General features: G+C 43.9%; 1 protein-coding gene and 1 long non-coding RNA gene across 8 annotated transcripts in view; one reads left to right on the forward strand and one right to left on the reverse strand.

The window, feature by feature from the left end:
- CRACDL (CRACD like) overlaps window positions 1-23,770 on the reverse strand; it is a 64,230-nt gene that overhangs the window by 4,311 nt on the left and 36,149 nt on the right. For 5 of the 7 annotated variants that reach the window (XM_040544006.1, XM_040544091.1, XM_040543847.1 and 2 more), the window contains exons 4-10: window positions 20,874-21,009; window positions 20,346-20,510; window positions 19,649-19,717; window positions 16,255-16,485; window positions 12,534-14,142; window positions 2,058-2,257; window positions 193-328 (exon numbers count right to left, since the gene is read on the reverse strand). In XM_040544006.1, the coding sequence (XP_040399940.1) occupies window positions 193-328; window positions 2,058-2,257; window positions 12,534-14,142; window positions 16,255-16,485; window positions 19,649-19,717; window positions 20,346-20,510; window positions 20,874-21,009 (2,546 nt within the window). Of the gene's footprint in view, window positions 1-192; window positions 329-2,057; window positions 2,258-10,645; window positions 11,987-12,533; window positions 14,143-16,254; window positions 16,486-19,648; window positions 19,718-20,345; window positions 20,511-20,873; window positions 21,010-23,770 lie in introns of those variants that run through there. The other 2 variants (XM_040544250.1, XM_040544323.1) reach the window with 2 other exon arrangements.
- On the forward strand, window positions 16,503-23,764 carry LOC121065452. The gene is made up of 4 exons (XR_005817093.1): window positions 16,503-19,181; window positions 19,678-19,815; window positions 20,370-20,493; window positions 22,835-23,764. It is a non-coding gene; the product is annotated as an uncharacterized LOC121065452 (long non-coding RNA).

Raw genomic sequence — 23,770 nt, forward strand, 5'->3', positions numbered from 1 at the left:
TGATCAAAGAGGTAAAAGGAATAAGGCACCATAAAACTCCAGGCATGAGTGCTGAGAAAAGTTTGCTCTTGCTGATGTGGGACTGGGGAAGAGATTAGGATCTAACCCCTACTCCTCCAGCACACTCAAGCAGGATTTCTTCTGACGAGGTTATGAGATAAGAGGCTACATTTTAAGCATTTTCTTTCCTACCGGGGACAAAATGTGACAGTGAATTGGTTCTCATCAGCGGCTCCTTCACTTCAGACTTTGACTCTTTCCTCTGTTCTTCAGAAGTGGTTTTAAGTGCCAAGGATGAAGGTTTGCTCCATGGCTGCTTCACTGACTCCTAGGTACAGAGAGGGATAAAATCCAAATAATGCCCAGAGAACGAGACCAGTTTGGAAGAACATGAGCAAAGGGAGAGAACGTGGTGCCTGTCATGGTCCAAACCACAAGGACTTATCACACACCGGCTCCACTCTCACTCAAACCAGTAACTGTACAGAGAGCTCTGGGGGGTTCACATTTGTGCCCACAGTACTCAACTTCACAAATTGAAACTATCCCTCTGTATATCTTCTTTTTCATAACAGTATTTGTGTAGGTTGTTTTAAAGTCAAAATGTATTCCAAGCCCTTTGGAAACCTCTACTAACATATATAGGACTTAGAAACAGCCTTGTTCTCTCATGTTTCCCCTCCACCTCCCAAATTTTGTGTTTTAGTGCGCTGCTTTTCTGGAGGATTGAATGTAAATTCCCATAAAAAGGAAATCAAACACATCCTCCTGTGAATTTTTTTTGCCAGTATCAAGAAGTACCCTGAAGTGATAGTGCCTGGTGCCATGCGAGGGCGAGAGGAAGAAGTGGGAGCAGCACAGTGGCACCACGCCTCACACACTGCAGTCAGGAGCATCTTGGCATATTTCTCTGTTAGCTGATGCAGGGAAATAAAACGCATGGCATGTGTTTTAGGGAACATTGCCAACTACAATCTGGAGTTTCCTATTTTGACACAGAAACTGTACTTTGGGATTATTTAAACCCGCAGTGTTTTAACTGCTGTGACAATGCTGAGTATTATTGCAGTTTGCAATCTTGCCTAGACATTTTATTAGATTTTACTTCTTATTAATCTAACCACTGCTACTTTTCTTCATCTAGACATCTTTTCTTATTCCAGGGTATAATAGAGTGACCTGGGTTTCTTATGCTACCATTTTAAGCAAGAAACTAGGTCATTTGCACTGGGAATGGTAAACTGGTACAGGCACACACGTTCCTGCATCAGTGCCGTGTTCTTACTGTGCACGAGGAGACACAGGCAGCACTCGCACGCTGCTGCCTCCATGAGCCAGCCCAGCAACAGGGAAGCCTTGTTAGTATTCTGTATTAACACCAAGTGCTTCTGCTAGCACAGCTTTGTCACCCGGGAAGATCTCTTGCTACAGGTATCACCTTCTTTTGCAGGGGATCTTTGAAGAGGCAGCACCGGCCCATGTTCTGTGGCACCACATGTGCGCCTCAGTTATCCGTGTACAAAGAACAAGAATTTATATCTTGGCACCGGCTGCAAGTGTGAAAGTTATTTTTATCCTGCTTCACTTCTCAAAGCTCTAAAAATTGTTGCTCTAAAATCCTTCTGGGACCAAGCTCTTCATTCAGTGTTAAATCAGCCAGAAGGTACAGGAGATTCAGTGAAATGGTGTGCTTAGAAGAATAATTAAGGGAATTTGTTCCCACTGTACTGAGAGAGACTGTACAATTTAGCACCTTTTTTTGGTTATTTCAGCATATGATACACGCCCTAGGTCTGGTAAGTATGTACTGGGAACCCAAGGAAGTTTACACACCTCTCTTAGTTCCAGGATTTCTTGGAGATATAAAATTACTTATCTGAATAACCAGGGGACTCTGCATCTGTAACACATTTACGAGAGCAGTGTCTTTGTTACTTATGATTATACTCATTAAGTATCTGTAATCATTGCAGCATTTGGTTGGTAGAATAGCAATAGATACGAAGACTACTAGAGGAATGGGATACGAAAGCATCACAAATTTGTACTGAACATACCTCTGTTCTTTCCTTCTCTTTATTCTGTTTCTCTGTATCTGATTTAGCATCTGGAGTCACGAGTTTCTCTCTGTCGAGTTCCTGCTCTTGCTGCGTGCCCCTCTGCTTCTGCCTTGCGATGGTAATCCAGGCGGGCTCTGTGGGACTGTCGGGATCCCTTCTGGAGTCTCCAGCAGTCACCAGGGAAGACATGCTTCTCTCTGTTGGCAGATTATTTATATACACGGTTACTCGAAAGAGCTGTAATTAGCTTCAGCTCTCACTTGCTCAATATACTGGTTTGTCACACGAAGCGGGATAAGCCTGGGGAAATAGGAATTCTTTTTAGTTTGGTCTCCAGAGAGCAATTTTCATGTGCTCACCATTTTAAGTTACCAATCTACTGGTGAGGAAACGCTTCTCATCTTTGTTCAGCCAGAGTCGAGCATCACTGCCCTCACGTGAGGGAGATGCAGGGAAGTCGATCAAGCTTCAACAAACTACCCATTTTCCAAGGTCTCCTCTTCTCCCTGGAGATGAGCAGCAGCCGATTCAAAGCTGGACGCAGCTGGGCCAGGGGGTTACAAAGGCAATTCCTCCACACTGTGGCTCCCATGCCCAAACAGCAGCGGGTGATGCCTCAGGCTGGCTCCTGCCTTCCTGCGGCCCCTTTAGGAGCAGCCTCCCTGGCTCAGCCCCTTGTTGCCTGCAGTCGGAGTCACCTGAGCATGCAGGAATACTGCTAAAACCACAGGGTTAATTCCGGTGTTTGACATACGGCTTACTTGGACTTATCCCTGCTGACACTGACCATGCCCTGCATTCGGGCCGGTCATCCTCAGCATGCTCTACCAGAGCCGAGATTTCAGAGAGACATGAAAAAAATGTATTTCCTACAGAAAAGGGTCAAAAGTGCCACCCTGCTATTCTCACAATTGCTGTTAAGGGACAAGCAGTATCCGGAGGTACAGGGAGGTGAAACACCGTATATTCAAACACTCTGTGAAGAGAAATCCTGTCTGTAGGCTGAAGAGAACCGGATGAAGAGAAGAGCCACAGGTCCTCTCTTGGCTCCAGTCCCCAGGTTCTCCGCTTCTTCCTTGCCTTACACTGCACCCAAATTTCAGTTTTCCAGCTAATACAGAGCCTCTGGGGTGGTTTAAATGGGGAATGAGAACAGTGCTAACACTGCCACGTGCCATGACGGGGTCACAGGGAAAAAAGCTTCCTCAGCTGCTTCTGGCCAGCATGTTCCCGAATTTATGGAGGGCTGCTTCAGAGCAGAAGTTAAGCGTTTCCATCTCCTAGAATCATGCATAGCTCTGCCCCCTAGAAATAAAGTTTGTTACCTATTTGGCACCCTGCTTAGGGGCCAGGGGTGAGGCAGACCCAGCCGGAAGGGATCGGTGACCCATGCTCGGCTGCTGTGCTGGCACAGAGCTCTGCCACCCTGCCTCAGGACCCCGAGGAGGTGGCAAACATTTTTGGAGAGCCGTGATCTAATTTAGAAGAACATGGCCCCGTCACAGAAGCAGGCAGGTGTCTCTGAAGGCACGTTTGAGACACCTCGTGCAGGCACGGGGGATGAAGGGGATGCTGCTCGCCCAGGCAGCTCTCACACGAGCTGGAGTCTGTGAACTCAGGCACATTTTGAGAGGTCCGTGAAGTTTATTTGCTCAGGGCTTTTCTCATGTCACTGTTGTACCTCACCGTGACAGACTAGTTAGCTGAGCAAGGAAACACTGTAAAGCCTGCGTCAGCTGAAAACCACAAAGAGAGAAAACAAGATTTTCTTTAAGGCCAAAGGAAGATGTGTTGCCAGCTGACAGCCGCGTTTCCCTTCACATTCACCTCATGTGATCTTGCAGGGAAACCTCTGAAAGAAACAAGCCAGGAACTCAGTGGTGCAAAGGCAGCACAGATAAAGCAGGGTCCCAGGACACTGACAGAGCTTCCCTCCCCCAGTACTCTGCGTCCCACCTACGTCCCACCTTTCCATGCCAACAGCTGTTCCTCACATAACCTTCTCCCCTTCTCTTCACTGCCCTCGCTTCATTTTTGTCTCATTTCACAGACTGCGACTTTAATGCCAGGAGAGATCTCCAGGTGTCATCTACTCTGTCTTTCAGCTGGAAGGCAAAGATCAGTTGCAAGACCAATTTCACATAAACTGTATCCTCACCAACATCTAGGCTGGTCTTAAAACCTCTAAAGACGGGACAGATCTCATGGCCTTCTTAGACGATCTATCCAGAGACCTGGCTGTTCTTTTTCCACCAGATCTTCTCCCATTGGGTAAGGTAAACCTTCCTTGCTCTAATTTAAATCCATAAATTCTCCTATACACTGTGGACGTGAGCAGATTACTCATATCTTCCTTGTGGCAGCCTTTTTACGCTTTGAAGGCTTAGACCACATTTCATTTTTTAAAAATATAATTCTGATCAGTTGTATTTTCTAGATGCTTTATATGAATTGTCCTAATTTAGTCCAAATCTTCTTCAAAATAATGGCGCTCAAAACTGGCAAGTATCATTGTGATGAAATGGTGCTGGCATCAGGTGGAGTGGAAGGGCTACTCCACATGCCATAGAGATATTCTCCTGTAGACATTGGTCAGTACAATGAGTTTTTTTTTCAGGATTATATCGTTCTTGTTTGAAATTTAGTTTGTGAGCTCCAGCTCGTGTTACTTCCCTTCTTCCCTTCCCTTTTTGCATCTGTGCATCTGATTATTTTTGCACACATAGCAGCATTTTGTACTTGTCTGTAACGAAAATATTCTTTTCAAACTATGTTTCCAATTTCTCAAGAGAACACTGATTTCTATTCTTGTCCTGCAGCGTGCCCGCAGGCTTTCCAGCTTGGTAGTACTTGCAAATGTAAGAAGCACACCCTTAGTTCCATCACCCGTGTCCTTAAAAATACTGAATAGCGCCATAAGCAGGATGACCACTGTTAACATGACAGTGAATCATTAGTTGGCACATTCAGCAGCTTTGCATCAACCCAGTGAGGAGCTTCACCAAGACTGCATTTAGGGGAATGTCATAAGAGGATGTAATGACACTTACCCATTTGCCCTGCAATAGCAGTTATCATTTGATTTGACTTCTCTTCATCAACCCCTGTTGTTTGGAACTTATATCCATGTTGTCTTGTAGACATTTAGAAATAGCTCAATTACTCCTTTCAGTATTTCCTATGAAGTTAAGGGTTATATAAGACCCTTTCTCCCTCTCTCTTTTCCCCACCTCACCTCCTTTTTCAAGATGTGGAGCCTCCTGGAGCCTTCCCTTCCACGTTTCTCCAAGATAACCACTAGCAGGTCAAGGCCTAGCCAGTCTTCTTTGAGTCTCTTAGGACAAATTTCATCAGGAGCTTCACCACTAAACCCACAGAGCTGAATCGACGTGATGCCTGCTAATACATCTGCAATTGCATTCTCTCATTTGTTTTGCAGGTCATGCCCATGTACCTTTTTAGATGGTAAGCAATTTAGTAAGCCTCCCTTTGGCCAGCCAAACTCTTCCTGTAACTCCATCCCACCAAACATCCCCTTCCCCCATGTGTCCAAGCCTCAGTTTCAAGACTGGGCTTTTTCCTCTGACTGTACAGCTGCAGACACACCAGTAGACTTTTTCCCCAGCTGCTAGCACCTTTGTAATGCCCTTCCCTGTCTCTTATCTTGGCCTTCACAAACACCAAATCCGTTACTCTGAAGTCCCCTTTCAATCCACCCACCAGGCCTTCCATAACATTGGGAACCCAGCTTCTGCCTTGGGCCTGCAGGAGGTGTTACTTCTTAGCCTTCGTGATTCAAAGTCACCCTTTGTGTTTTGTCCCATTTTCCCTGTCACGCCACAGGGGCTTTCGGTAAACACCAGCTGAACCACATGTTGCTCTTCCTCAGCTCCCACCAAACAATCAATACTGACAGTGACTGCTACGCTCAGGCTCTACTTACTGTGCTACGTGTAATAGTCTTACTGCTCCTTGTGCTCCCCTTTCTGTTATCCTCATGTATTTAGAATCCCTCTCTCTTGTTTTGATATGCATTTCCTAGCACAACAGGGTTCCCGATCCCCCAGTGATATCTCAGGAGACTGCTATTATAACAATGTTTTTCGTAAGGCAGATATTACAATGGGAAGCATCAAATGCTTTGGCTTTTCAGATAATTCTCCTTGATGAGAAACCAGACAACCTAGTCATGCTAATTAAAAGGCAGCCAAATTAGAGCCAAACATCATCCTGTAAAAGATGGTATCAGAATGCTCCTGTGATAATAGCAATAAAAAAGAGCTCTTTATCAACAGCTTTAAAGATTTAAAGATAAAGATATGTACCTGTGCAGGCCTGACCTAGGACAGTAGGACAGCAAAGTAGTAACACCTACACCAAGGAGGATCAAGAGCTTCTGGGAGGGGCTCTCTTCTTTCTTCAAGCAATTTTGTTTTTCTCTCGTTGTTGTGAGAGTCTTTACTACAGGAAGCAAGTCAGGCAGGCGAGGCGGGGGAAATGTGTTCTCTTCAGCAAAAAGAAAATTAGATGCAATCTGTGCAGGATTTGCTACCTTATCAGTCAGCCAGAATTACCGTAAGGGGACGAAGAGATGCATTCACAATTTATTATCTTGCCCGTTGCCCAGAGGTCCTTTACATCCTCCTGCCTCTAACTAGGGAAGGCAGCGCGGCAGTGTACGTGCATCGCTCTTCCAGCTGCTTTATGGTACTAGCAGAAGATGGAAGGTGGTACAGTAATACAGGAGAAAGTAACGTGGAGCGAGTCACTGTTGCAGCTGAAGGTTGTCTGAGTCTCTCCTATGAAACTCAGAAGACCTGAAGACTGCTAAAAGGCCAGAACCTTTCTCTGGAAGTGACTATTCACAAAAGAAGTGTTACTTGCACACCTTCCTCGTTTCAGTGACTGTCTACTCAGCCCAAACAAGTCCTCCCCATCTTATCCGACGCCATCCAGTCACGAGGCAGTCTGGATGCTTTCATGATTCACCGTGCAACAAAGCTCAGCATTTAAGGAACTGGCTAGCTGCAGTGTAACCAAGAAGTACTCAAAAGACCAATCTAATTCTCACTTCTCCCCTAAATCACACACACGGCAGCTAACACGAGAGTTCCCAGCAAGTACACCCTGCTTTCAGGGAGACAGCACAGCCCAAAACGCAAGCAGAAGCATCCTCTGTTGGAAGTTGTGCAGGGCTGGCATGCCCCCAACTCCACAAGTGCTCTGCGTTACAGTTCTTCTGTGAAGCAGGGGCGAGCCTCTCGTTCTCACATCGCACTCAGGAATTTCTGAATAACACTGAATTCCGAATCACATCCTTCAGTTCTGATTACAACATGTTGTTTCAAACAATGCACTATTCAACCCTCTACCTAATAACTTAATGAACTAATAAAGGATGGCATTGGCAGTGATTTATCTCTCGTTCACTCACAGTTTTAATCTCATGATTGTTCCTTTCCTTGGAAAGGATTTGGCCCAAAGCTTTTGGAAAGAAGAGCGAGCCCCTTCTTCCCCTTGGGGCAAGGCACAGAAAACAGGAGGGCACCAGGTCAGAACTTGTCCAACTGCTCTGCACGTAATGTCACCACACAGGAAAACTCAGTATTTACTGCTCAAGTCTGCTGCCTCTTGAAACCACACACAAAGGCTTCTGAAGCTTTTCCTCCACCTCTCCCACCCCAGCACATGCAAAGACAAACCCCACTGCTCCACCAGCCCTGAGCTCCTCACCACTTCCTCAGCTTCAAGGCTCACCACCAAAGACAACTGCCCCCAAATGAACTGAACCCTATCGTACCTTTTAAATTCTTTCATGCAGATAAGAATCACCTAAGCTCTTCTCAGCTGGGTCTGACAGCAGCAGAGCTGGCTCAATGCTCCTTAAAGGGGAAAATTCCCCTGCTGCAGTTGTTAAATGCAGTATCTGTTTCCTTCTGTATCTTACTAAAGCAGCTTTTTAAATTTTTATTTTATTTTACTTTTCTCAGAGACTACAGCTCTGCTCTTACAGATGAGATTTCTTCTGCCTAAATATTGGGGAAATTAATGTGTCCACTTTGCACTGAAAGCTGGATGTTATTCTTTCACGTGTATCTGACTGGTTGTGTGAACAGTAAGATGAAGGTACAACACAACTCTTTATGGACCTATATTTATGGAGGATCTACAACATGGACCTATATATGGAGGATCTATAATTGCCTCGTTATTGTGGCTTGGTTTACATACACACAGAAAGTGGGAGAGTAACACATGCCTACTTCTGTCTATCGACAGACAGATATACTCAGTGTATTCAGATGTGTGCAGGGTTGTGTGTGTGCACTGCATACATGGATAGCCACAGCAAAGACATATTTAAGATAGCCCTGAACTTCAGGGATTGATTTGTTTTAGATATGGCCTCAGGTACTGTACCTGATTCCTTTAAATCTAAAAGCCTTTATGCAGACAAACTACAGCAGAGGCTCTTTATAACATTTAGATCCCGTACCTGAGACTGCATCTTATGCCTGCAAGGACTGCAAAGAGTGGTTACTTTTGCCATACAAAAGGTCCGAGGCAGAATATTACAGCCTTTTGAAAGACATACCTCTGAGAGCAAGCAAAGCTAGCTTGTGTGTTTCCTGTGTGTTGTGAAAGCAAACATACTCATAACTAATCCAAACAACTTTACACGGGGATATAAACCCCCTGTATACACAAGTGTCACTGTTTTATAAGACTGTTTATGCTTGCATTCCACATATTTCATTCCCCATTGTTGTATCTTTGCTTGTTTTTGAAACACCAGATATTTTATGAAGGGCTTTAAAAATGCACATGGCATTTGGTATGCTCTGTTCTAAATATTTCCCCTTCATTGTTACTGAGAGTACTCTCTGCATCCGTGTCAGTGTACACATCCAGTTCTTTAACTTCAGACAAAGCAATTCGAAAAGATTTGGCTATATATTTCTGAAATTCCTTTCTTTTCGAAGCTGCTCTGCGAGGGATTTGTCTTTTGGTTGGATCTTTACCACTGATGTTGTTTCTTTTTTTTACAGAAGAAATTGCTATGTTTGCATCACAGTCTGTTTCACTGCTGGAAAAGAGCAACATCAGAAAATAGCCTGACACAACCTAAAAAACAACTTCTTTTGGGGAAAAAAAGAAGAGGACAGCCTTCTTTTCAGCTATAGACAGATATAGACAGCATTAGAGCAATGTCTTTTTATGTCGAGAGAAACATTTTTCCTGTCATTTCAAAGCCCAGATTTGCCACACAATGCATACTGATTTCATTCGCCATTACAGTCACCTTTCTTCCCCGCGTTCCTTTTCTCCTTTAGAGAAAGTCTCGTTACTACAGCCCCCCAGTCACTGATTTTTACAGATCCTAATGTGCACACTCTCACAGGTATTACTTATGGTTTTGCTCTTGTAATAACCCGTTAGCGTGTGTTGTTTCTGCCCTTTACAGGATTTATAGAATACCAGCCCCAAACAACACAGCTTAGCATTTCAATTCTTGCAAAGACTTGTGCCTTTAGCTCCTGAAACTTAAACATTACTCCTCCGGGCAGCTAGGGTGACTGATTTCACACATCCATTAAAAAAGTCACCTTGCAGCCCCACAGAGGCCAAGCAATCCCCTGCTAGTTCCCCAGAAACTGCCGGTGAGAAGACTGCTGCTTTCACCTTCGGTGGCAAGCCAGCCTGCCCCCAGCCCTCGCGGTGCCTCTGGTACCAGGAGTGCTGAAAAGCCAAAAATTGAACCGAATGAACCAAATTGCTCCTGCTCGCCCCGTGACACAGCAAGCTGACTTTCTCAAGCTGATTGTACAGGGAAAGGGAATTGCACCCCCCTGCATCGTGATTTCACAGCTTGCCTTCTCGTTCAGCAGAGGAATTTCCTGACTTGCAGCAGGCAGAAACTCCCTGACAGCGTCAAGTGTCCCTCAGTGGCAACCACAGCTCTTTGGAAGGGCTCATGAGTGCAAAGAATAGAGGAGGGCTGGGTGCCAGCGTTGATGGTGGTTAGACAAAAAGAGTGGGTGGCCCAGAATACACGAGGGCCAGTTTGTTGTTAAGCCACACAATCGATCCCTAAAGAGACGTGCTGATGATGCTTTTCACATTGCTGCTGCTGGCAGTAGCAAAGCTACTCTCCTGAGTCACTGGGCTGGGGCAAATGTTTCAAAGAGCTTAAAATGACACTTGCACAGGGGCACTGCACTGCCCTGCAAAGTCATTTTTCCCTCATTGCATCCTGTGGCTCAAGATCTCTTGAGCTTCATCAGTCTCTTCTCCCAAGCACCAAGTGATAAGACAAGAGGAGAAGGCCTTAAGTTGTGCCAGTTGTTTAGGTTGGATATTAGGAAAAATTTCTTCACTGAAAGAGTTGTGAAGTATTGGAACAGGCAGCCTAGGGAAGTAGTTGAGTCACCATCCCTAGAGGTATTCAAAAAACGTGTAGATGTGGTGCTTAGGGTGTAATGGTGGACCTGGCAGTGCTAGGTTAAAGGTTGGACCAGATGATCTTAGAGGTCTTCTCCAACCTTGATTTTTATTTTTATGATTCTGTGATTCTAAGATGCCCTTTGCAGAAGTAATGCCGAATTCTCCTGGGGTGATGCTGTGTAAGTCCCCTGTTCCCCCCAAGCTGGTGTTGTGCCCGGACGGTTGAGCACACCTCATTCACCTGCAGCCTGTGGCAGCCACCTCAGGCTGATGTGGTGGCTTAGAACAAGGAGGTGCTCGATCACATTTCTAAGGAGAAAGGTCCATAGTAGGATAGGAAGGACCTCAGGTCCATTTGGAGCAGTGTTTTGTATTTAGAATTAAACTCTGTCTTAGCCCTGGCATGCTGAAATAGCAGAATGCATTGCAAAGCTGTTCAAAGATGGAAATAGGTGGACAGCTGCAGCAGCTTTGCTTAATGTGGTATAATAATAACAGTGGGGCAGCAGGTAAGGAAGAAGACTATTTACCATCACAGACCAATCTGAATCTCCACGCCAAACAATCCCAGGCCATCCAAACTTGCTGTAACATTGTCAGGTGGAGAGGAACACGCCTGAAACCAGCAGCCCCGGGCCAAACTCCCGGTGTGCACAGCCCTGCCAGGGAGGCTGGGGCACGGCTCTCACCCACAGGCAGTTTTGCAGAGGGCAGCCCTGAGCCAGGGGCAGGAGTCTCCTTTGCCCCCGGGCCACAGAAGCAGAGGAGAAGCCAGCAGGAGAAATGTAATGGAGCTCCCCAGCTCCATTGCTTCGCCGTCCAGCTCCTCAGGTGCCCACTGTCTCCCACCGCACTCTTGCCGCGCCCGGTCTTGCTCAGCTTCAGCCAGCGGCCTGTGGGGCCAGCAGGAGGCTTTTGCCACCCTACAGGACGAGTGGCCCGAGGCCATGTCCTGAGGTCTTCTTTTGGCTTGGTGTTTCCCCACTCCGAAGCTCAGAGCCTGACCCCCAGTGGAGAACAGCGACAAAAGTGTGGCAGCTCTACAGCGGCACAAAGAAACCTCTGTATCTCCTTCCCACATTCTTAACATCAGACTCGTGACCGGACAGATTCAGCACAGGGAAGAAGTTTCTCCCAAATATTGAAAGACCTAAGGATTTTTTTCCCCTTTTGGCCACTCTTTGAATGTAAGAACATTTTTTTTCTGCTCGAATTGCTTGAACGTACTTTACTGAGCTTGTTTACTGTGTGGTTGCAAAGACTTCAGATAGTGGTGTTGCTTTCTGTCTTTTCTGTTCCCTGCCTGTGGCACACAATATATTAGTCTTCAGAGCACTGATTTTTTTTTTACTCTAACCCAATTATATTTTGGCTTACAATACAGACAACCGGGTGAAATTTAACAATCTGCAGTAGACTTGATCCTCGTGTCTCTTCTGGCTTTAAACTCCGGCGAGCTGCAGGGTAGCTAATTCTTGTTTCTAAACAAGAAGTGACTAATGGTAAAGATGGATAAATGAATAAGCAAAGCTCATAAGAGACAACGTACAAACAGCATGCTGAGCATGCCAGGCAGTCAGTAGTATTTCTGCCTCAATACTATGGTGAGAAAGAAGGTCTACAGATCTGAGTCACTCATCCCACACAGAGCACTGCACTTAATGTGCGCTCCTGCCTTTTGAATTTCCATAAAGCAGCTCCGAATGGGGACATTTGGTAGCTCAATATTTCTGTTTCACAATACTTGCCAATGCACCTTATTTTTTTGAGTGTCACTTTGAACATCCTTTAAACAATGCTACAAAATGCAAAAAGAAAACAGGTAAAAATACCTGTCTGCTGCTTCTTCCCTGCTGCTGTGATAATCTTTTCAGAAAGAGAATCGGGGAGCGATATCACCGAAGGCAGAGCCGTCAGCTCAAGCTCACCAATTCTGAGAGTCACACAACGGGGCTGCCTCCCACTCTCTCACACGTAAGGCCACCCCTCATTACTTAAGATAACTTTATAAAGTATCAGGAGGCTTACCAGGCACTTTACAAGAATTTGGTTTTTTCTCCAAGTCTCTGTCTTCACTTCTGGATTCAGGAGCATGAACAGCTTTGTCCTGCTTTTCCCTGTTTGCATTAGCGTTTGGAACAGTTATGTTTTGCAAGACTGGCTTTTTAGGCAACGGAGGCTTGCTGCTAAGCTGTTCAGAGGACTTTGCTTTGGATTTGATCTTTTCGTTTGAAGAACCGTCAATATTTGTATCCGCTGGTTTTTTGATCTCTGCTTTATCACCTTTTAGAAATGAAGTCAATCCCTCATTTTCAAAATTAAACTCTGCACTGTATCTTTTAATTTCTTTTGATTCTGGTAACAAGTAGTCTCTATATTTCAAGGACATTGAGGTGGATCTAAGTTTTACTTGAAAAGGACTTTTATCTTCACAGCTTGGCTGATTCTGAGATACCACAGAAGAATCACTTTGCACCGGAACGGCATCGACAGCTGCAGACACACAGGCAGCTAACGTTTCTGTACACTGGCCCATGTTCTCAGAGCCAGATTCTGGCAGCAAAGTCTGTTTTTTATTGCTACATTTTCCCTCCTCCAGATCTGATCCCTTCTGCGAATCTTCACTCCGCTTCTCATTTTTCAAGGAGGCCTTTGCATTGGTCAGGAAGAACCTGGTATTTAATGGGTTGTCAGACTCTGAGCTTTCTGGAAAGTGCAGGCTCCTGGTCCTTGGCCTCTCCCGTGCAGAGGAGACAGAAAACTTTCTCAAGGCGTTGAGTTCACTAGCTGCTTTTTCAGCTTTCTTCCCCAAAATTTCTTCCTTGTGGACCAGTGGCTGACTGCTCTCTTTATCAGAAGCAGCTGCTTCTTGTACAGTCTTTGTTTTCTCTAGAGACCAGGAAGCGTTTGATCCCACACGGGCTGAAGCAGTGGGATGTGAAACATGGAATGAATCCGTGGGCTGTGAAGAACCTATGAAAAACTGCCTGCTAGGCTCTGACAACACATCAGCCTCTATCTTTGCCTCTTTATTACAGGACATTTCCACAGGCATCTGAGCATCCCTCTGTGTATTTTGTTCTGACTCTTCCAAGCAAATATCATTATTCTTACTAATTGAAATATCTTCCTCAGATGGTGTTTTATTCACTGAAAACACAGAAGGAAGCTCCGCACTTTCTTGATGGGTTGACACATCACTACTCACATCCCCAGACAAGAGAACCGATGTTCCTGGAGAATCGTTTTGGTTTTGTACTTCTCTGTCTGGACCAGAACACGGAGAAGTTATGGAGCCTCTGCCTTCTAACAGCAATGGGGACTCAGACTTCTCACATGTTGTTTCCAGTGTTGGTTGGCAGCCCTCCGGTTTATTCTCTGGTAGCAGAGCTTCCTGTACAACAGCAGACTCAGAAGTGGGCTGAGTCATCTCTGGTCTCAAAGCAGGGGGAAGGTCCTCAGGCACTCTGGGTTTCTGCCAGGAAGCCACATCCTGCACTGCAGCTGTGCCGCATGGCAGTTCTTGATCACTGGTTTTGAATACGGCATCTGGCAAGTCTGTCTGCATCTCCTTTTCATCATCCTCTTCTTCTTCTGGGGTACAGCTCAAATCAGTCAGAGATTCAGACTGGGTCCTCTGCAAGAAACAGATTTAGAAAGCCCCATCACCATGTACAGATGCACATTTTTTTCTTTACCGTGGCATTCACAACCAAGATCTTACAGAGGAAGCCAATACTTGCCTCCAATGCTGAGCATACTCTTTTCTTAACCCACCTACTAGACGCTTTTTCATCTATGCAGATCCTGGAATAACACATTTAACCAACATAAAAGCAATCAGTGACACTTCCTTCTGCACAACTAGCGCTTTCATGCCTTTATAGATGGGAAGTTCATCAAAACAATGACCATTGGACTGTCCTTGGCACTTGATTCCCCAGAGCATACTGGGTATGTTGTGCTGCTCCTCAGCAAAAAGCAGCACTTGAAAGAGAAAATCTGTCCCTTTGTATTTTGCTACTCCATAATAGCATTAGAAATAAAACAACCCATTCTTCCTAAAGCGGGACTCTGAAGAGGGAAGGATACATAGAAGGAAGAGCAGAAAACTAAGAAGTCCATCAGGCTCTGACACACCATGCCAGCTAACTATCTACCCTTATTTGGCAGTCTTCTGCCTAATTGCACTGTGATACAGCACAATCTTGCCTCCTTTGTGCCCAAGTCGTCTTCTTCTTTCAAGAATTACACTATTTGATAAAAGTTTATATATACATACGTAGCTACCTGTGAGGTCTGGAGATTAAACTTCAGGTAAGGACTGGCTAAATACACAGGATTATTTGAAAGCATGTTATTAAACCGCTGAATATGCATTTTTTCATATGGTGCTTGTATGAGCTCAGTGAGTCACTGTAGTCTGCTGGGTAAATACATATTTTGAATGTGGGCCCTGGTCCTAAGAACACAAAACTTGCATTCTGAAGATACTTTTAGGATTCTCCCAATTTCTTGCTTTGCAAGTGCAATTGCAAAAACAAAGCCACAATGCCACTTGCATATCCGGTGAGGGCCCAGGAATGTAGAAGAAGGTATTAGTAAGCCAGAAGCAAAGTGCACAGGCAGAGTTGTGCAGGAAAATATTAAAAACTGCATTATCTAAAGGTGGAAATTCTCTTTATGGAAAACCAGGAGGGCTCAATCATCTGGTAGTTTGTAGGCAGACTGGACAAAACAATCGTATTTCAGTAATAAAATTACAATGGAAGAAGAGGTTTGATCAGACAGTTACCGCTTTATATGCTTTTCTAAATAATTGGCCTCATCATTGTGTTGCTCACAGCAGTGCTCTACCAAGCCCAAAGATCACTCAGAGATTTTGAAAAATACTGAATAGCAGCTAAGTAATATTTAGGGACAGAGGCAATAATATTCCTTTTGTTAAGCAAGCCAATTTAACAGCTTTAATGTATTGAAAACATTGAAAGAAACCACAAAACACCATTTACACCATAAAGTGTAAATACTGTAAGAAGAGCTATAAACTTTAATTCTAAAAAGTGGAGGGAAAGAAGAAAAATGAAGCTATGCCCTTCACAAGATATGACAAAGAATCAGAAAAATGGTGCTTTATAATGATGGTTTAAAAAACACCAACAGTTTCAGTTACGTGCTGTTTTTTTCTGTGGAGACTTCTTGTAAATCTCTGTAGTGCACATAAAGGCTTACAAGTTTTGGGGGCAAGGAGAAGGCTGAATTCAGAACAGTTCTAATGTACAGAACTTGGCTCCAACTACTAGGTCACAACTTATTATTTCTGTCATTTCTGAAAATATAAGCCCAGTTACATTTGGGAATTTTAACCAGCTCCTCCATCAACAGTCTCTCCGAGTAAGTAAACAAGTTGAACGTAACACCTTCTAAAAATTTCTTTTAAGTGAGAAATCAAGCAGTCAGCCCAATTTCTGCATCACAGACAAAATACTAAACTGTGCTGCATGGTTAAGTTAAGAAGAAATTGTGACACAAACTGCTGTATTATGAGCTGACAAGTGATCTGATAATATTTAGTCTGTTGCTACTGTCTACTCCATAAACAGTCTCATCAACTAACAGCTGATAACAACCAAGAAGATATCCATGCCGCACCCTGACTTTTCTTGTCATATCTGAGTCTGAAATACAAAGTCCAGTAAGAACTTCCTAGTTTCATGTCAATGGTGACATTACTTATTTTCACAATTACCTGAGAAAATCTTCTCATTTTACTGGATCTCTGGTTCCGAGGTTTTATTAAAAGCTTGTGTTTAGCAGCAGAATTATCCAGGCAAGAGGATAGCTCGGGTGGAGTGTCAAAATCGGCTGCAGGTGAAATGCTAACATCATGTGTCTGGGGAGCTCCAGTTTTAGCACTTCGACGCCTAGGGAACAGCTGACCGTCCGTAGAGCGAGATCTAGAAGGAGGACCCAATGTAACCTAAAAAAAGAAATAAATCCCCAAGTAGACAATTAAACAAAGAAACCAAGATACAAATATAACAATCCTACAAAGAAGGGGCCATGTTTATTGCCATTTTAAGGTTGCTTCTTTTTCTTTCTGACGCCCTTTAAAATACAATGCATTTCCTATTGTTGTATGTGGAACATTGGTGTTGGCAATTCTGTGTTTTAGCTGTTTGAATATCATCATATACTGCCCAGTGGGGAAGAACAGGCCACATTTAACTAGAAGATGTAAAGCACAGAAATGCACAGTCAACACATTTTAGAAGACAGATTTATGAAGAGTACTCTGCTACAGAACCTAAAGGGCCAGTTTCCTTTCAGGGTCTCTCCTCCAGCATCCCTGCCTACTAGGCTCCTACCCACAGTTTTGCTGGGCTGGAACATCTCTAGCTTCCTATACTGCATCAGGTCCCTTCCAACTCCACAACACCTTCCTAAAACAGAATCAAACATCAATGGCATTGATACCAAAGTCAGCTTGCATTTTTACCTCAAGTACTTACATCTGCAAAATAAGTAGGGATTTTACCTGAAATATAATATTTCATTTATAGACTATTCTAGGGAAGGAATTGACGGACAATTCCTACTACTGCCTGGAACTTCTGACCTGAACGCTCCAAAGGGGGCAGTACTTTCATGCAGCTGGAATTCAGCTTGCCTGTGTGCTTCACCAAAAACTGACAGAAAAAGGAGGCTTAAAAAATTATGAAAAATGACTCTAAACAGCGTTCCTCCTTTCTTTCTGCTTCAGTTTGTGCAAACAGGCAAAATGATATTTCTAACCTATCTGTCATAACATTAACATAACCTCTGACACCTCTTGATAAGTCTCCCTTTGTAGGCTTGAAATTCCAGTTCATTTCATCAGAAAAGGTTTCCTCCTTTGTCACACTTTGTTCTGGAAGGCTCTGGAAGTATTTTATTGAAGAGGAGAAAGGGAGAGCAGTATTGCGTTGATTTTATTTAGGGAGGGGGAAAGCATCAGCATTTTCTGCAAGTAGAGTTCTGCAGCATGCACTGCAGCTAACAGACGTCCCGTAGTACAGCTTGGGCCTGCTACAGCTTCCTCAATGTCCAGGGGAAAACTCCCATTGATTTTAGGGGATGCTGGATCCACAGCTTCCGTTCATGCTTTCTGTTACAAAAAAAGCACCTCAGCCATGCTAAATAATGGATGCTCTCATTAATTTCCACTCTACGATATCTGCAGCGTAGTGCTGAAACATGACTAATGTACAACAAATGATACTTGGCTGCATTATACATTAGTACCTAGCAGTGAATACATTGACATTTCAGCTCCATGACAAAGACACAGCACATGTTCTCTTTCAAGGCATGTCATTATTTGCCTGCCTTTTTTTTTTTTTGGCTGCCGCTTTTCCTCGACAACTTGCATGTCTTCTCCTTGGCAATGCTCAGCATTGGCCATTAAACTGGAAAACTGAGAATCTGCTTCATTACTCCTCTTCTGTTTCAGCAGCCCAAGTGAACGCCAGCTCTGAGCCGGCTGCAAAAGCCGCCTGTCTCAGGAAGCCTGGCTCTGGCCAAGCCTGCTGGAGAAGGGGGGGCTAGAAGACCCCCAAAACCTCACGCTCACATGGCTCACCTGTCCTTCAGCTGGTAGTGCTGATTAGCACAAGGCGAGGGGCAGCAAAGGAGCCCCATCCTAAAAGGAAGGATGGGATCGACGTGATCTTTCTCCCTTCTTTGAGCCAGGAAGGCTTCCAAGACACAACAGGGTGCCACTGCCGCCCAAAACCTCAAGCATTATGTTGGGCAGAACTCCCCATCTCTGCGAGCCGGTCTCCTCCGACTTGTAGGAGCAGGGCTCATCTTTCTGAAGCTCCAGGTAGACCCTGGGGTTCGGTAGGAAAGCGTTCCCATGGTGCTGCTTTCTGGCTGCGCTCCGAGACCAGACTGAGATGAGGAGCGCTCTGAGCTAAGTGATGGGGCATGTGGAAAAAGCTGAGCAACCGCAGCGTCACCGCAGCGCCTCAGGAGTGAGCAAGTGAGTCAGAGAGTGATGTTAATGGAACCACTGGGAGACATAAATCCTCCCTTAGCCAACACGCATCCGGGCTGGACAATATATTTACAGTCTGCCTGCACCGGCTTTCAAGAAATACCTTCTTCACATGTTCCTTTTTTTTTTTTTTTTCCTTTGAAAATATTAGGGCTTAGCTGCATATACGCAGTTTTTCAAACAGTTTCATGTGGAATCGAACAAGCGAGGCCAGAAATCTTTGCTGAGCCCTGTTGCAGCTGGCCTTAAAATACATTTTGCATAATTACCAAGGAATAGTCAGCTCAGGACTAGCTTTTCTATTTCCTTTCCGCAATTCCCCTCCATTCCTCCTATTTCTAGAAAACACTTTCCCCTTTACCCCCCGTGTTGTTTCTACCATGTCTCCAGCTGCGGACATCTAAAAGGGACTCTTTAGAGCCTTTCAAAACAGCTCTTTAATCAGCCAGAACATCTGACTGCTGATTGAAGAAAGCCATCTATTTGCTTGTACTCAAGTCCTGAAAACATCCCTTCAGCAGAATTCACAGCTCGCGCTGGCTCACGTGGCCAGAATCTGACTGAAGACTGAACCTCGGTCTCCTAAGCAGCAATGTCAGCCACTGTCATCAGGCGAACTGTTTCTGCATCAGTGTGAGGTAATTTTGCATTTAAAGCAAGGGTCTGGGCAGATTTCAGAGGATCTAGATATTGTTCATGGCCCCTCAATGAGCCTTCTCCCTTATCCTATGCATGTAACCTAAGCAGTCTTTACTGCAATTTCCCATCTTTAAAAAAGAGATACTATTTTAATGTCAACATCTGGTTGATTGTTTCTGGAGATTAAATCATGTCTATGAATTTTGCTAAAGGATACGAGCTATTTCAGAGGGCATAATTATTGTTAACGGGAGCTTACTTGGCGTCAGAATAATGTTGATAAATAATCATAACTTTATATTAGAAGGACAAGCATTATAAAGGCAAAACAGACAGACATGCAACTACACACATACAAGGCTGCTTTTGTAGCAGACAGACAACAAGGTAATATTTATGCCTTGCGTTTCATTAAAGGACTACTGTACATAATTGCTTGGCCCTTAATACATTTGGCAGAAGTTACCTGTTCTTCTTCTTCACTGCCTGTTCCAGCTAAACTCAAAGAGCTAAGGTGCTTGTGAGAGTCAGAGAACTGTGGGATGGAATGAGGAAGAGATTCAGTAAAAGATGACAAATGAGATGGATACACCAGCAGAAACCATCTACGCAAAGTGCACACATGCTGACAATGTAAGTTGTTCTTATCTCTAGTCTTAAGGATTAGCAAGGATACTACAAACATAAAGTATAAGACATGCAGATAAAGAATGAAATTATGTACAACAAAACTATCATTTAAAAAGAAAAAAAAAACAGTTTCAAATTCTTTTATGTTTCTTTTGCCCAAGACAGACTAGAAAAACATTAAGAGAACTCTCTTATCAGCACTTTCAAGGGAGCACACAGATTTTTCAGACTATTTTTTTATGCCTTGCAGCTCTCTGTAGTCCCTAGAAAAAAACCGGCATCCCCATGCATGCAAAGAAACACACCCTCTCTTTCCTAGTTCTGCATTTTCTGGAATTATATTTATATTTCAACAGGAACAGAGATTGTTTACACAGATAGATAGCATTTTTCCACCTCAAGTAAGGTATTTCTGAATTGTTCAGAGGTAAAGTAGTGATACATACTACAAACCAAGTAATTTATTCTACCTCCCACACATAGGTAAAACAAATAATTAAACACTGATTTTTGTCAGCACCAGAACTACTCACTCTTGTTGTTGTGCCTGAACTTAGGACGTCATGGAGCAAAGACATTTCTGGAGGGCTCCTGGGTAACCCATCATCTTCAGAACTGGTCCCAGCATCCTCTGTCCGCTTTGCATGAAATCCAAACGGAGGCGGAGGTCCCAGCTTCATGGTAGGCTGGAGTTTCATCTTTAGGATGGTGCAATATACGTTAGCATGCGATAATGAGGGAGGTTTCCCCAGTACATTTTTTAGTTCAGATCAATGAGTTATCTTTATTTTAGCTTCACAATTGAATGACCCAGAACTCAGGACATCTCACTTTAGAGGTTCTGTGAGGGGGCCAAACAACCTGTCCATTTTACAAATATCTTTTAAGTAGAACCAAGGTAAGATACTGCTGTCTAATTAATAAAAGCAACACTTGATGGAAGCTGCAGACAGATATTACTTGCCGATCAAATACTCAACGATGAATATCATCAAAAAATCAAGCCTGGAAAGACATTCTACCTCTTGCATTTGAAAAAAATAATATGTTGTGTAAATTACCTGCAATGCTCTAATCCGATCAGAAACATTTTCTTGAGAAAACACTCTTACTGGCCTTGCAGGCTCTTGCCCAGTCTCAGGGATGAAAATGCTATCATGCGACAAAGCTCTGCTCCCCATAATGCCCTTGTGGCTCCTAGAATAACACAACAAACAAGCAAATGCACACAGATTTCTTTTGCCAGTCCTCTTATTCTTAACTCTGGTGGTCTGTTGGAGTGGGAGACTGATGTGTAAAGCACACATCATGCCCAAGATTCCAAACTTCTCCATGAATGCAATACAGTCATTCAGACAAATCTACGTAGCACAAAACCAACCAAAATATGCAAGTGTCAGTATCTGTCGTGTTAGCAAACCAAATCAAGGTTAGAGACGGTTTAACCCCAGCAACTGAGCTGAGCTATGGTTTATTTAAAAGCTACTGCCCCTTGGCTTGGGGGCATCAGCTGGGTGCTGCGATGGTGCCACAGGCAAGCCCAGCTGCAAATCGAAGGGAGTTCACATAACCCAGCCTGTGCCTGAGGTGGACTAACTTTGTGCTAATGCAAGAACATGTCTTGCAAATGACTGAGCGTTACCCTATGAAAAATAAATAGTGCCTTTCACTATTTAAGCATAGTAGAACATTTACTGCATATCCCTGCCATACAGGTCATTAACAAAAATGTTGCAGAGGATACAGTTCTCACCTAGAACCGTTTACATAAAATCCTTGCGAGGTCCTGTGCTCTATGCCAAGATCCTTGGGATTTTCCCTTAGGAGCCTGGGGACACATTTTTTCACAGACACTTCGTTGGCTGGTGATAGGAAGCAGAAGAAAGCTTCTCTTATTCTGATTCCTACCTTTGATGCTTGCAGCATGTAAGGTCTTTTGAAAATGTTACATGTGGGGAATGAAAACCTCGTTTCCTCATGGAAATGGCAGGGCGACACATGGACAGACAGCCAGCTGCTAGGAGGTCTCCTGTGCTGATTTTCCTCTGCTTAGCTCATAGCACAGCTGAGCAGGGACCAGAAATGTGTGCACATGCCATTTCTTCTAGGACTCCTTTCTTTTATTTTTATTTTTTTAAATGGGAAATGACAAACCAGAATACATGACTGCTCGGATTCAAGTAACTACCAAATTAATTGAACAGACTGTCTATAAAAAGAAATAGTAATGTGTATTTTTGGATCTTAGGTACTCTCTTAGAGACGTTCAGAAACAAAAACAAACATGGCAAAAAGTAACATTTTCCTTGTAATGGCTGCTATAAATATGTTTGATAACACAATTGCAGGAAAAAGTTAATCTGTATGACTGCTGCAGAAGGAAGGAAAGCCTGCTGCTTCAGCTTAATGCATTAGAGACATTAGAAGAACACTTTATCTACATGAAAATGTGATCTCTGCAAAGCATCCAAGGTCAGAGATCTATACCACTTTGCAGAGAAAGTGCCAGTCAGGACTGCAATGGCTGTTTAATGCACCGACATCTTACAAAGGCTGAACAGCAGCCAGCTAAGCAGTGTTGTTACATGTGCACATTTAGCCCTGCGTGCTACCTTCGCTTTCTCTTTCTAGTAGACACGTACCTCCTGGATGTGTAGCGGAGGTTTCCTAAACATCTCAGATTATGAGTGCTCTATTTAATTTTCCTTCCTTTCAAGGTATTTTCTGGTCTTTGTTTATTTAAACAAATGTGAAGAAACAATAATTTTACAACCCTGTGAGTAATGGCAAGGGAACATATCTAAACCAGCCAAACATCGTACCCACTCGGTCATGACCTTGTTGAGTAGCACATGAGGGAGAGAATATTTCACCATTCCTCATCTTAAAAATATGTTGTTGAACAAAAATGCTATCGCCCACTGTTAGACCTGACGTTGCCAGCCCGGAACTCCTGGGGCTTCAAGCTGGACTAATACTACTCTTGCCAATGCTACAGACATTTGTGAATAATTTCTTTCAGTTGTTTGGCGCTGCCTAGTGGCTGTATCGTGCAGCATCGTTCCAAGTGGATGGGATGGGTTTGCCTTTCTAGTCCCTCTGCACAGCAGCAGCTCTTGGCTGCACTTCACCCACAACACAAGTCCACCTGTCCATCCAGGAATACATTTGGACTTTGTATCATGTTTCTCATGGTTACTTTTTGGATGAGAAGTAATGGATAACATTTTTGGAAATGCCTGCATGAAGACAGGATGTTCAGAGGCATCCAGATCTGCAGACTGGGATTCGCCTCATCTAACCTCAAACACTGCAGCGCAGGTACCTGCATCGGAGCCGGTCACCCCAGGCTCCTGCTTACACTTGGTGAGGAGAAACAGGCACTTCTAGAGCATGGTTCATCAGTGACTTCAAGATGTACCACAAGAACATTACCAGCTTTCTTAGCAATGTTGACTTCTCTCTGCTGATTACAAAAGGCAGTTGGTGACAACCTCAGATGCAGGCATTTATCCTTTGGTCAGATGAATCCCAGTTATACAGAGGAAACAAAGGCTCTGCAGCCTCTGGTTCCTACTGGCATAAATGATCAGGCATCTACATTTTTTAACAATCCATAGGAGATGCATCTTAGGGGCATAAGACAATTCTGATCAAATTTAAGCTGAGTACCTCATTCTACTTTTGAAGATGAGAACTACATTATTTAGAAATGATAACCCAAGGATTACTTATGCTTAAACAAAAGCTCTTTTAGTTACTAGCTATTAGTTATTGCTGCATCCCATCCACTTGTGATTTGCCTTGCATCAGGCATTTTAATTTGTACTTCCGTTAAAAAGGCAACTGTTTGAGAGTGCAACCATTCTGAACAAAAGGAGTAAGCAATTCAGGGTATCTTTAATCTATAAACATCATAGCAGCTCTGTATTTGTCCACCAGCCACAGTCCAAAGACT

Source organism: Cygnus olor, chromosome 1, assembly GCF_009769625.2.
Source record: "Cygnus olor isolate bCygOlo1 chromosome 1, bCygOlo1.pri.v2, whole genome shotgun sequence".
Classification (NCBI taxonomy): Eukaryota; Metazoa; Chordata; class Aves; order Anseriformes; family Anatidae; genus Cygnus; species Cygnus olor.